At 37.4% G+C, this 14,661-nt stretch overlaps 1 protein-coding gene across 16 annotated transcripts in view; it reads left to right on the top strand.

Annotated features, from left to right (window-relative positions):
* The window catches only part of DLG2 (discs large MAGUK scaffold protein 2), a 2,166,350-nt gene that overhangs the window by 1,179,096 nt on the left and 972,593 nt on the right, over positions 1 to 14,661 (top strand). Inside the window, exon 1 of one of the 16 annotated variants that reach the window (XM_009187042.4) lies at positions 7,043 to 10,524. The exons of the other annotated variants lie outside the window; for them this stretch is intronic. Coding sequence (XP_009185306.2) covers positions 10,447 to 10,524 — 78 coding nt within the window. The 5' untranslated portion in view covers positions 7,043 to 10,446. Of the gene's footprint in view, positions 1 to 7,042; positions 10,525 to 14,661 lie in introns of those variants that run through there. 16 annotated transcript variants of the gene reach the window in all.

Genomic DNA, 14,661 nt, shown 5'->3' on the forward strand with positions numbered 1-14,661 from the left:
AAAATTGACCACATAGTTGGAAGTAGAGCACTCCTCAGCAAATGTACAAGAACAGAAATTATAACAAACTGTCTCTGAGACCACAGTGCAATCAAACTAGAACTCAGGACCAAGAAGCTCAATCAAAACTGCTCAACTATATGGAAACTGAGCAACCTGCTCTTGAATGACTACTGGGTACATAACAAAATGAAGGCAGGAATAAACATGTTCCTTGAAACCAATGAGAACAAAAATACAACATACCAGAATCTCTGGGACACATTTGAAGCAGTGTGTAGAGGGAAATTTATAGCACTAAATGCCCACAAGAGAAAGTTGGAAAGATCTAAAATTGACACTCTAACATCACAATTAAAAGAACTAGAGAAGCAAGAGCAAACACATTCAAAAGCTAGCAGAAGGCAAGAAATAACTAAGATCAGAGCAGAACTGAAGGAGATAGAGACACAAAAAACCTTCCAAAAAATCAATGAATCCAGGAGCTGGTTTTTTGAAAAGATCAACAAAATTGATAGACCACTAGCAAGAATAATAAAGAAGAAAAGAGAGAAGAATCAAATAGATGCAATAAAAAATGATGAAGAGGATATCACCACATACCCACAGAAATACAAACTACCATCAGAGAATACTATAAACACCTCTATGCAAATAAACTAGAAAATCTAGAAGAAATGGATAATTTCCTGGACACTTACACTCTCCCAAGACTAAACCAGGAAGAAGTTGAATCCCTGAATAGACCAATAGCAGGCTCTGAAATTGAGGCAATAATTAATAGCCTACCAACCAAAAAAAGTCCAGGATCAGATGGATTTATAGCCGAATTCTACCAGAGGTACAAGGAGGAGCTGGTACCATTCCTTCTGAAACTATTCCAATCAATAGAAAAAGAGGGAATCCTCCCTAACTCATTTTATGAGGCCAACATCATCCTGATACCAAAGCCTGGAAGAGACACAACAACAACAAAAAAAGAGAATTTTAGACCAATATCCCTTATGAACAACGATGCAAAAATCCTCAATAAAATGCTGGCAAACCAAATCCAGCAGCACATCAAAAAACTTATCCACCATGATCAAGTGGGCTTCATCCTTGCGATGCAAGGCTGGTTCAACATACGCAAATCAATAAACATAATCCAGCATATAAACAGAACCAAAGACAAAAACCACATGATTATCTCAATAGATGCAGAAAAGTCTTTTGACAAAATTCAACAGCTCTTCATGCTAAAAATTCTCAATAAATTCAGTATTGATGGAACACATCTCTAAAAATAAGAGCTATTTATGACAAACCCACAGCCAATATCATACTGAATGGGCAAAAACTGGAAGCATTCCCCTTAAAAACTGGCACAAGACAGGGATGCCCTCTCTCACCACTCCTATTCAACATAGTGTTGGAAGTTCTGGCTAGGGCAATCAGGCAAGAGAAAGAAATAAAGCATATTCAGTTAGGAAAAGAAGAAGTCAAATTGTCCCTGTTTGCAGATGACAGGATTGTATATTTAGAAAACCCCATTGTCTCAGCCAAAAATCTCCTTAAGCTGATAAGCAACTTCAGCAAAGTCTCAGGATACAAAATTAACGTGCAAAAATCACAAGTATTCCTATACAGCAGTAACAGACAAGCAGAGAGCCAAATCAGGAATGAACTTCCATTCACAATTGCTTCAAAGACAATAAAATACCTAGGAATCCAACTTACAAGGGATGTGAAGGACCTCTTCAAGGAGAACTACAAACCACTGCTCAGTGAAATCAAAGAGGACACAAACAAATGGAAGAACATACCATGCTCACGGATAGGAAGAATCAATATCGTGAAAATGGCCATACTGCCCAAGGTAATTTATGGATTCAATGCCATCCCCATGAAGCTACCAATGAGTTTCTTCACAGAATTGGAAAAAACTGCTTTAAAGTTCATATGAAACCAAAAAAGAGCCCACATTGCCAAGACAATCCTAAGTCAAAAGAACAAAGCTGGAGGCATCACGCTTCCTGACTTCAAACTATACTACAAGGCTATAGTAACCAAAACAGCATGGTACTGTTACCAAAACAGAGATATAGACCAATGGAACAGAACAGAGCCCTCAGAAATAACACCACACATCTACATCCATCTGATCTTTGACAAACCTGAGAAAAACAAGAAATGGGGAAAGGATTCCCTATTTAATAAATAGTGCTGGGAAAATTGGCTAGCCATACGTAGAAAGTTGAAACTGGATCTTTTCCTTACTCCTTATACGAAAATTAATTCAAGATGGATTAGAGACTTAAATGTTAGACCTAATAGCATAAAAACCCTAGAAGAAAACCTAGGTAATACCATTCAGGACATAGGCATGGGTAAGGACTTCATGTCTAAAACACCAAAAGCAACAGCAACAAAAGCCAAAATTGACAAATGGGATCTCATTAAACTAAAGAGCTTCTGCACAGCAAAAGAAACTACCATCAGAGTGAACAGGCAACCTAGAGAATGGGAGAAAATTTTTGCAATCTACTCATCTGACAAAGGGCTAATATCCAGAACCTACAAAGAACTCAAACAAATTTACAAGAAAAAAACAAACAACCCCATCAAAAAGTGGGCAAAGGATATGAACAGACATTTCTCAAAAGAAGACATTCATACAATACAACATGAAGAAATGCTCGTCATCACTGTCCATCAGAGAAATGCAAATCAAAACCACAATGAGATACCATCTCACACCAGTTAGAATGGCAATCATTAAAAAGTCAGGAAACAACCGGTGCTGGAGAGGATGTGGAGAAATAGAAACACTTTTACACTGTTGGTGGGATTGTAAACTAGTTCAACCATTGTGGAAAACAGTATGACGATTCCTCAAGGACCTAGAACTAGAAATGCCATATGACCCAGCCATCCCATTACTGGGTATATGCCCAAAGGATTATAAATCATGCTGCTATAAAGACACATGCACATGTATGTTTATTGTGGCACTGTTCACAATAGCAAAGACTTGGAATCAACCGAAATATCCATCAGTGACAGACTGGATTAAGAAAATGTGGCACATACACACCATGGAATACTACACAGCCATAAAAAAAGGATGAGTTTGTGTCCTTTGTAGGGACATGGATGCAGCTGGAAACCATCATTCTCAGCAAACTATCTCAAGAACAGAAAACCAAACACTGCATGTTCTCACTCATAGGTGGGAACTGAACAATGAGATCACTTGGACTCGAGAAGGGGAACATCACACACTGGGGCCTATTATGGGGAGGGGGGAGGGGGGAGGGATGGCACTGGGAGTTACACCTGATATAAATGACGAGTTGATGGGTGCTGATGAGTTGATGGGTGCAGCACACCAACATGGTACAAGTATACATGTATAATAAACCTGCATGTTGTGCACATGTACCCTAGAACTTAAAGTATAATAATAAAAATGAAAAAATAAAAAAATAAAACACCGAAAAACTTCAATCATTTTCATTTTTATGAATGCTCGGTATGACAAAACATGAATAAAACTAAGACGAGTCAGAGATTGGAAACAGATATATTCAAACCCATAATAAAAGATTAGTGTCCAGTATACATCAAGTACTTCACAAGTCAATAGGAAAAAAAAAAAAAAAAAAAAAAAAAAAACCCTATTTTAAAATGGGGAAGGGGTATGAACAGAAGGAAGTTCAAATGACCAATAAATGTATGAAAACATCTTAAGTCTCACCAATAATCAAGAAAATGCACATCAAGACTACAAAGAGTTAACATTATATATTATGTTTGGGAAACATGAATGTCTGATTACACTATGTTATATAGAATATTGAACTCTTATAAACTACTAATATAAACTATTTATTTAAATTACTAATAATGGCAATTGGAGAACAATTTGTAATGAATTAACATTAAAGCTGCACATATTCTATGATCTACCAATTACATTTCGAAGGACCTGCTCTAAAGAAACTTATATGTGCTTAAAGAGTTACACGAGTGTTTATTGAAAATTATTTTGTAATGAATTTGAGGAGTTAGAGTGAAGAGATTTTACCTATATTATGAGGAACTTATTTCTTAAAAAATTAATTTGAATCAAATATGACAAAATATTAACATTTATTAAATCTAGATGGTAGGTAAATGTTACATTAGGTTCTTTACATTTCTGATGCCAAATATGATTAAACATATGAAATAAGAGGCACATTATATATTCAAATGTTGAAGAATGAGTTTTGATTATTTTAAGAGGAGAAGAAGATATAGGCTTTGTTCATTTATAATTAGAGTTAGTGGGTTTATTATTTGGAATCTTTTTTTCACACTTATCTACAACTGGCTATTTCTTCGGTGCAGAAATATTTCCATCTGCAGCCGGGCCAGTTTGTAGCATTGACTGTGATTTTTTTTTTTTAAGCCCATTTTGTCATCATATTTGTAGGCGTAAATTTAACCTTTTTTCCACAACACTTCCTTGGCCTATCCGGCATACCCCGACGCTACTCTGATTACCCCGATGCCTACACTACATGAAATATCCTGTCATCTATAGGCTCCTTTATCTCACTAGTAGCAGTGATCTTAATAATCTACATGATCTGAGAAGCCTTTGCCTCAAAACGTAAAGTACTACTAATTGAACAACCCTCCACTAGCCTAGAATGATTAAATGGCTTGACAATTTTTTTCCTATTGTCCATAGTGATAAAACATGCAGAGAGATTTAGCTATTCTTTTGCTTTTTAATATACATTAACACTAATTATTGCACTTCCTCCAGCTAACATTTATTAGTGAGTTTATATCATATAAAAACTGAAAATCAGTAATTTCATCCCTGAGCATCATACATTTGTAACAAGGCCATTCTTCACTGAAATTTCTTTCTTTCTTTCTTTCTTTCTTTCTTTCTTTCTTTCTTTCTTTCTTTTTCTTTCTTTCTTTCTTTCTTTCTTTCTTTCTTTCTTTCTTTCTTTCTTTTAATTATACTTTAAGTTCTGGGATACATGTGCAGAATGTGCAAGTTTGTTACATAGGTATACAAGTGCCATGGTGGTTTGCTGTACCCATCAACCTGTCATCTACATTAGGTATTTCTCCTAATGCTCTCCCTCCCCTAGCCTTCCCCACCCCCGACAGGTCTCAGTGTGTGATGTTCCCCTCCCTGGGTCCATGTGTTCTCGTTGTTCAACTCCTACTTATAAGTGAGAACATGCAGTGTTTGGTTTTCTGTTCCTGTGTTACTTTGCTGAGAATGATGGCTTCCAGCTTCATCCATGTCCCTGCAAAGGACGTGAATTCATCCTTTTTATGGATGCATAGTATTCCATGGTGTATAAAGGACCCCTTCAAAGAGAACAACAGACCACTGCTCAGAGAAATAAGAGAGAACACAAACAAATGGAAAAACATTCCATGGTCATGGACAGGAAGAATCAAATGGCCATACTGCCCAAAGTAATTTATAGATTCAATGCTATCCCCATCAAGCTACCATTGACTTTCTTCATAGAATCAGAAAAAAAGCTACTTTAAATTTCATATAGAATGAAAAAAGAACCCATATAGCCTAGAAATTCCTAAGCAAAAAGTACAAAGCTGGAGGCATCACATTACCTGATATCAAACTATACTACAGGACTACAGTAACCAAAACAGCATGATACTCATACCAAAACAGATATATAGACCAATGGGGCAGAACACAGGCCTCAGAAATAACACTGCACATCTACAACCTTCGGATCTTTGACAAATCTGACAAAAACAAGCAATGGGGAAAGGATCCCCTATTTAATAAATGGTGTTTGGAAAACTGGCTAGTCATATACAGAAAACTGAAATTGGACCCCTTTCTAACTCCTGAAATTTATTTCTTGATATATATGTGTCCCCAACTATATAGGGCTCTTTAAGAAAAGAATTGTACTTTATTCATTTACAGGCCCCTAAGTTTTGACACGTAGTAATATTCAATACATTTTTGTGGAAAAGCACTGTTTATCTTTTCACTCACACAAGTACTAATGAGAATATGTTATGTAGATGAGTCACGTGATACATACGTACTTAGAGCAAAATATAGCTGTTTTAATCTTCCCCTTTCTACTACTTTGTACTAAGTAACTAATATCAAGACCTCGGCATTCCTCTGAATTGAAGTTAAATATTATGTATATATTCTTTACCAAAATATTCTATGTAGTATATATTCCACATAATAATCAGCTAATCACTTTGAGAACCCAAGCCAAGAGGATCACTTGAGGCCAGAAGTTCAAGACCAGCCTGGGCAACATAGCAAGACCTCATCTCTACAAAGAGAAAAAATATAAAAATTGCCAAGTGTGATGGTGTGTACCTACAGTCCTACCTACCCTGGAGGCTGTGGGAGGAAGATTACTTGAGCCCAGGAGTTCAAGGCTGCAATGAGCTATGATTGTACCACTGCACTCCAGCCTGGGTGACAGAACAAGGTCCTGTCTCAAAAGAGTAATAATAATAATAATAATTTACTAACATCAGACATTAGCCAAAGGACTATCAAGTATGCATATCAAATATCCAAACAAACCAATCAAAATCTTGGTGTAATTAATTTTTTACATTAACTTATTTATGGCTCAATAGGTATTTTGTTTGGTATATATTCAACACTGAAACTAAATAGCTTTTCAGGCCACCAGATATTAATTCCTTGGGTTGAATTTTGACTCTGTTTTTAAAAACAATTATCTCTGGGCCGGGCGCGGTGGCTCATGCCTGTAATCCCAGCACTTTGGGAGGCCGAGGCGGGCGGATCACAAGGTCAGGAGTTCGAGACCACGGTGAAACCCCGTCTCTACTAAAAATACAAAAAATTTAGCCGGGCGCAGTGGCGGGCGCCTGTAGTCCCAGCTACTTGGGAGGCTGAGGCAGGAGAATGGCAGGAACCCGGGAGGCGGAGCTTGCAGTGAGCCGAGATCGCGCCACTGCACTCCAGCCAGGGGAACAGAGAGAGACTCCGTCTAAAAAAAAAAAAAAAACAATTATCTCTGATATAAATAGATGATTTTTAAAAGAGAATCATTCATGTGCTAGGCAGAAAATGTATGATACTTAATGGCTTGATTTAAACATTGTATTTACCTTGAGAATTCAGAGGAGGTTCACATAGTGTGTGTGTTGAGGCATGAACCCAAAGCTGCTTAAATGTATTAATGTTGCATCTCAAACTCAGCTGCACTGGTAGGTTTCTGTCATAGGAGAAGCTTTAAAAATAAAATTATAAAGGAAAAGGTCTGTCCTGGTACTGATTATATACAGATGGAAAATGTCTGAGAATTTTGTTTTACTTATACAGCAGAGCTGCAAATGTTATTTATCTCAATCAGCAGAGCAATGGTTAGAGACTAGTAGGATTAGCTGTAGGAAGCTGCCACCTTTACAGCAGACACATCTGCCCACAGAGAGCCAGGGAAGATGGTTGTATAAATATGGCAATGACTTCATTCAGTTGACATTATATCCATCTTTCAAGCAACGTTTGCTACTGAAAATTTTATGGCTATTCTTCTATTGAGTCTTCTAGTCCTTCCCAGTTTGTGGATTTTTCTATTTTGTCATAGACGCACTTGACAAATATATTTTGAATACCTATGGTTTGCTGAGCATTTGCATAACATGAGCATGAGTCCCAACTGCCTATTTAAAAAACAATAATTATTATTGTCATAAGTTATCTCTTAGCTGGCAGGGCCAATTTATTTTATAAGGATCTTGTTCTGTAAAAAAAAATGTATAAAGCCTCTTGGTCAGGTGTGTGAAAAAGGTCACTAAAGGTTCAACATAAAAGCAAAGCCAATAAATAAACTGATCAAACATCAAAGATCTCTCCAAGCCTTAGTTTTAGTGATCCACGATGTCTTAACTCATGAAGAGAATGCAAAAATTACAGAAAGAGATCAAAAATTATGATCTGTCAGTTCTCCATCAGAGTAAATTAACACCCTTTGATTCTCTCTATGATATTAGTGGTTTGAAAGTTCAAGGCATTTTGTCTCACCTCTTTATAGTCTGATTCTATCTGAGGTGTTAAAAACAAAATTTTCTAATCATTAACTTACGGACGATTGTTTATCCTCGTTCTTTTTATCTACTTTAGTCTTTTATTTGAATACACTTTTAACTACAACATGGCTTGGACCAACTTGTGTGCAGAAATAATAAATACCTTCACATCACAGCAATATTAGAGTAAGCTATGGCCCTGCTGAGTAGCTCTTTGAAAACTAAGCAGGAGTTACCATGTATATTTATTTGTTGGATTTCTGTGGCACTTTTCCTCCAAAGAGTACAGGGTATGATATGGAGAAATTTGCACAGGGGTTGCCTTAAAGTGTCAAAAGGAAATTGAAGGAAAGGAGTGCTTGTAGGAGCATAAAGCAAAAGAAATAGCTAATGGAAAAACCAAACCCTGGTTGGCAGCAAGGCATGTTAAAGGAGGTAGAAGAAGCTAGGCTACCCCAGGGGTACCACTGTTGACATTTTAGAACACTGAATGATTTCACCACAGCCTATGTATCTGGTGAGCATTTGATATTTCTGTTCAATATTATTTGAAGACCCACAAGAATGATCATAGACTCATAGGCAGGAAAGGAACTTAAAAAAATATCTGCCCAATTCTCTTAATTTACAGATGAGGCACATCGAACCCAGAAAGAACAAATAAATAAATTAGAAGAAAAGTCAGGGTCAGAAACAAGATTATTCATTCCTTCAATAAACATAGATTAAATGTGTTGTGCTAAGCACTGTTCTAGGCACAAGGGTTACCTTAGTGAGTAACATGAACATGGGTTCTGACTACCAATGTCCTGTCTTACACTGCCTTGTTCTACCTCCAATTGCCTATGAGGGTATTCAATCCTTTACAATATACTTTTTGTTGTTGATTCCACAGATCAAACTCTCTTAAGGAATAGACCTCAAGTGACTTTGTTAAGAGAAGGAAGTTCTTTTCCAAGTGTCTGCAAGTGTGTTGACATTTCTTTGATTCTTCAGTGCTCATCGGGTGCTTCTGTCAGATCAGCTGGAAAACATTTACTATATTGAGTCTAGTTTGTGTGCCACTGGAAGGCAGGCTTTCCTTGCCATCATGAGCAGTTTATTTTTGTCCTCTGGTAGGACTGCAAAGGGCTAAAACATTATCTCTCATTGGAGGAAACAGTTGTCTCTTAGCATGGACTTTACCTTAAAAGTTCCTCACATAATAGTCTAAACGCTAACATAATGGAAGTACTTAATGTTAGAATCAAATGTGAAAATTCTTCAAAGGAGCATGTTTTAAAAGTTGCCATAAATCTACCTCCCCAAAGGTGATATTTGAGTCATCCACTGAACACTGGATGTCACTACAAGAAAACCTGGGGTTAAAAAAAAAAAAAAAAAGAAGAGTAGATTGCTCTTTTTAGTTTAACGCTCGATTTAAACCCCTGTCCATCCTCCAGTACCTATGCCAAAAAACCATCTTGTAATAGAGGCCTCAGTTCTTTTACAGGTAAAACTAATGACTTATAAAACTATGGACCTTCACTCAGGCATTTGGGAGAACACTTCATCCTGCTCATTTAGCCCTTTGTCCCAGGCCAGTCTCTAAAGAAATAAAGTGTTTACCTTGTAAGTTGTGGATAAGGCTGTTTGGTGGGCAGAGAAGTTATATTCCTTGGACCAAATGGAGCTGGGGAGGAGACAAGAGAAGGATGCTTGTGTTTCCAGTCACCCTAACCGTCCTGATAGTCCTCTTAGTCCTCTTGGAGGATATGAGTGGGATTGGGTTCCAGGGACACCTGTTTGTGCCTGCAGGGACAGGTTCATGGTGGTTCTGCCTCTCCCCTTGCCTGGCAGCTCTCTTCCCCATGCCTGGCAGTTCCTGTATTGGCTGATTTACCTGCGAGGCTGTATGTGGATCTGTCTTTACATGGTCACTGACGCCAGCACGTACTGTCAAGATAGAGGGAAGCCAAAGCGGGGACTGTAACTGCCCAAGCCTAGAGCGGGAGGTGAGCTGCGTCCGGACTTGACTGCAGCTTCCCTTCCTCCTGACACACATGGAGTTTGGTGGCGACGGTGCCGGTGCCGAAGAACTGCAGACAAATACTTAGCCAACTGGATGTGTGTGAGCTGGCTACAAAGGCAGCGCCTGCCTCACCCGGACCTCCTGCTGGCAGGATGTAAATATACCTGCAGACTGGCCAAACAGGACTGCCTTTTCTCCCCCAACCCCTCCCTCCTCCCACCCTCTCCCTCTGGTAACCAGCATGAGAGGAACTGAGAAAGCAACAGCCTGCAAGTGACAGCTCCAGCCTGATTCTGTTCGTCTCTGAGCCGAGGTGGGAAGTTGATTGTGCGGCAGCTTGATTGTGAATTCCTTCCATTGGCATCGCTATGTTTGCCTCTATCTGGTATGCTAAGAAGCTGGGTCGCAGGTTCGTGCACAATGCCAGGAAGGCGAAATCAGAGAAGGTATGGAAAGAGTGGGGTTGAAAATTACCTTTCCGATTTGTCAATTGCCTGCTCTGGATCATTGGTCTGAGTACAGACGCAGTCTTTATTTGCTTGGGGTGAGAACCTGCCTCTCACTGTGAATGTGGTCCGTGCCACTTTGAAAAGGGGTAACACTTACAGCCTGGCTTGCTTGGAAGGGGAGCATTAAGGGTTAAGCAAGATCATTGGCTATTCAAAATACATGGTGAAATCATCAATTGATAGAGTGTATTCACAGAGACTTAAGATTCCTTTAAATTACATAGGATGAAAGCAATTGAGCAGCTGCAATTTTTGCTTGTTCAGGGAGCTCTCTAGTAAACTTGTTGCTATACTGCATTATTTTTATTATTGTGATCTTTGGTTCTGAAGTGGACATTATAAATACCTGAGCTTTTCTAAAGTATATGTGTTACAGTGTGTGTCCTAGGAGCATATGTCTGGGACTCTCAGTAACGTTGACTAGACTCTACAGGGGTGCTTGGTATCTTTTCACTAAGCCATCATTTCAAAATGTTCACAGTAAGCAAGAATTATATTTATAATCAGGTAGTTGTGGCCATTTAAAGAATAGATTTGCATTTCTTGTGTTCAGCATGACCAGTCATTTCCAGAGAATCTCTGTGTAGACTTACCTAGTTAGTTATATTTCCCTGAGAAATTAAAATGGCCTATAAGTCTTAAGGTATATTACATGCTTAGAGATAACAAGATGATAGCTTACATCTCTAATTTCTCCAGTGCTTTCTGGGGCACTGTCCAAACTGTCATATTTAGGGAATCAATATCCCATGTGATAGGCATTGGGGAAACTTCCAAAGGTAACAAAATCTTGTGAAACAGATTTTTCATATTCCTCTGAGGATATGATCTTCAGCCCAGTCTCGTTACTGCTTTATGTAAACTCATGAGATTGACCCAGAGATGGCTCTCCTGGCCTGTGGCACAATCCTTTCTCTCACCTAGAAAGATGCCTGCACTATAACTTGCTATTCATTCCTTCAGAGTGGAAATGATAAAATGAACAAGAATCCAGTGATGAACCAATATACGATTGTTTCTTTAGCTTGAGAAGAGAAAATATTATTGGAGTTCTGACTTTAGTGCTGTAGCCTCTTAGAATGTGCAGATCTGACAATTATAGAACATGACTGACTTGTTATCTAATAACACTTTTGGTGGAGGAGAGTGAAGGGAGGATTGGGATAGAATTGGTCTCTTCTCCATTCTATATAGCCCAGATAAAAAGATTACAAGCCTAACTATTATGTATCAACTAATATCACATATATTGAGGAGTGGGCTTTTGAGGTTGTGTTTTGTTTTGACTTTCAAGTAATTTTGAAGGAAAGAGACTTGTAAGTGGGTCTTTCATTGGAACAAATGTTTTAGAAAAGTCCTTTCTTCCTATAAAAATTATAGGCTGTATGGATGAGAGAACTGTCAGAGACCACAAATGGCTCTGAAAGCCACTGGGAGATAATGTCTTATGCCAAATTAGTATGCAAAGAAAGTTGAATCTCCCAGAAGCACTTATTTCAAGCTTGGGCCCAAATGTGGGAAATAGCAGCTCTATGAAATTCAGTGTATAGAACCTAAAAAGACATTGATATAACAAAGTAATCTGAGCTTCTGCTTCTTAAGAAGCTAGTAAGGGCTTTCAATCTGTCCCATCCATTTCTGTGATGGCTAATGTTTAAAACAAGCCAGAAGAAACCAAATGTGATTGCAAGGGTTCAAACTATTTAATTATCTTACTCAGAGAGTAAGATACATTTAAATCAGGAAATCTACATTAGAGAACTGAAGGTTTGCTCTCTGAGTGATAAAGACCAAAGGAAAAATCAACTCTACTGCCTTTGTGCTAGCAAGAGAGCTAGGAGGAGTTAATTTTGAACACTAGGTCATGATAAGCAACATGAAATAACGTCTTGGCATTTTTTAATGGAATTTGTATTCACAGAGTTCCTGAAATAAATTAAAAGGTGTGTTGCCTCGAAAAATGTAGGCACTCAGTCGATGCTTGGTGAATGGAAATAGTTCATTTATTTTGTATACCTAATTTTATAACATAGCTTATTTAAACCTACAATTTTAAATTAATTTTTTTCTAAGGGTTCAGTATGTACTTTAGCTGAGGAGACAGTTAACAAATAATACAACAAGCTGAATTAATTTACATAATGTATTCCTATAACATCAGAGATCATATAGTTTCTAAACAGTGGGGCATATAAAGTGCTACTAACAATATGTTGTCATGGTTTATCAAGAGATGGAATAAGATGTATAAAATAAGATTATTATTGAATTTTGTTTAGAAAATGACCTGTATACTTAATTGTGAAAGATCATGTTTTAGCATTTGGGGAGATATATCTTTACAATGGACAATGATTGCGATTTTTAGTACCCTCTGTAAATTTTGAGCTTTTCTTTTTCTTCTTTTTTTCTTTTTTTTTCTTCAGTAGGTAACAGTTTATTTCTTCCCACTCTAATAAAGCAACCTGATCTCACTATAGCCCTTCACTTCTATTTTAACACTGAAAAGTATTTTCCTCAAGGTTGGGGTTAATTGAAAAGCTCTTAGTTATTAGGAATGTGCAAGATTAAATGCCATCCTAAACACTCAGTGTGACTTATTACTAGTTGTCTGGTCTACTGTTTTGCCTCAGTTAATGTCAATAGAATTCAGTAGCATCACAAAATGACCATCATAATGCTCACAACAATAATAATATTAATGATAATAATCTCCATATACCATATACATTGGCTTCTTTATACGTAAAAATTAATCTAATTATCACAACAGCCCTATTAAATAGAAAATATTTTTCCTGAATCCTAGAGAGAAGAGTAGCTAGCCCAAGGTCACAGGACTAGTGGTAAGTATCAGTGTTGGGATTTGCACCAAGTCAGCCCAAGGTATTCCAAAACTGACTCCTTGTATCTCTAGCGCTTTCCTCCTTCCACTCATCATTCTTCTGGATCCACTAATCTGTCTTGTCTGAATAAGGTTACTCATCATTTCTTATCTTGTCCCTCTCTTTTATATTAGAATTTCAAAGTGATAATGTTTACAGAATCAAAGTTACTGATTGTGTAACTCAACCTCTTTATTTCAGATAAGACTATACATAAACTATATTGAATAAACAGTTTTCTTTAATGTTGTTAAAGATTTTACATTGTTTGTCCTCTATCATTAGTTAAGTGTAGCAAACTTGTTTTGTCACCTATTATTCTTTTTTTTTTTTTGAGATGGAGTCTCACTGTAGTTCATACTGGAGTACAGTGGCACAATCACTGCTTACTGCAGCCTCAACCTCCCCAGATTCAGGTGATCCTCCCACCTCAGCCTTCTGGGTAGCTGGGACCACATGCATGTGCCACTACGCCCAGCTAATTTTTGTATTTTTTTGTAGAGATGAGGTTTCCCCATTTTCCCCAAAGTGGTCTCGAATTCCTGAGCTCAAGTGATCCACCCACCTAGGCCTCCCAAGGTGCTGGGATTACAGGCATGAGCCGCTATGACAGGACACCTATAATACTATTTGAATAGCTTTTAGTTGTCATATCATTATAACCTTAACATTGACATTTGTACTCATTGCTTATTCCTATATAATTCAAAAATGTCTTTACTCAAAAAAGACCTAAATGCTTGGCAATTATATATGTGCTCTCTTTTTGAAAAAAATCGAAGATGTTAGGTGATTCACGTTGACATTTTTCTAAAAAAGCTACATAAGAGATTCTTTGTCATTCCTTCATTAAAAAGCTCATTTGTACCAACAAATTCTATGAATGAATTTATTTTAAAAGTGATAATGTGAAATCCAGATTGCTTGGCTGGGATAGAATACCTCCATTTAAATAATTATTCCTTTCTTCTTTGTTTTGACCCTGTGAAATTAATTCAGAAGTTAGTATTTACTTCTATGCCTGTTGTCACGTTTCAACTTAAATCATTTAATTAGGCAATCTCCAGATTGTCTTACTCTAAAAGGCCAGTTGAAGAATCTTTAAGATAAATTGGAAGAGCAATGTCTGGTTACATAGTAATATACAAGAGTATTAAAATATCCAAATTTATGAACCTTCACTACCCCA

This window comes from Papio anubis, chromosome 12 (assembly GCF_008728515.1).
Source record: "Papio anubis isolate 15944 chromosome 12, Panubis1.0, whole genome shotgun sequence".
Taxonomy (NCBI): Eukaryota; Metazoa; Chordata; class Mammalia; order Primates; family Cercopithecidae; genus Papio; species Papio anubis.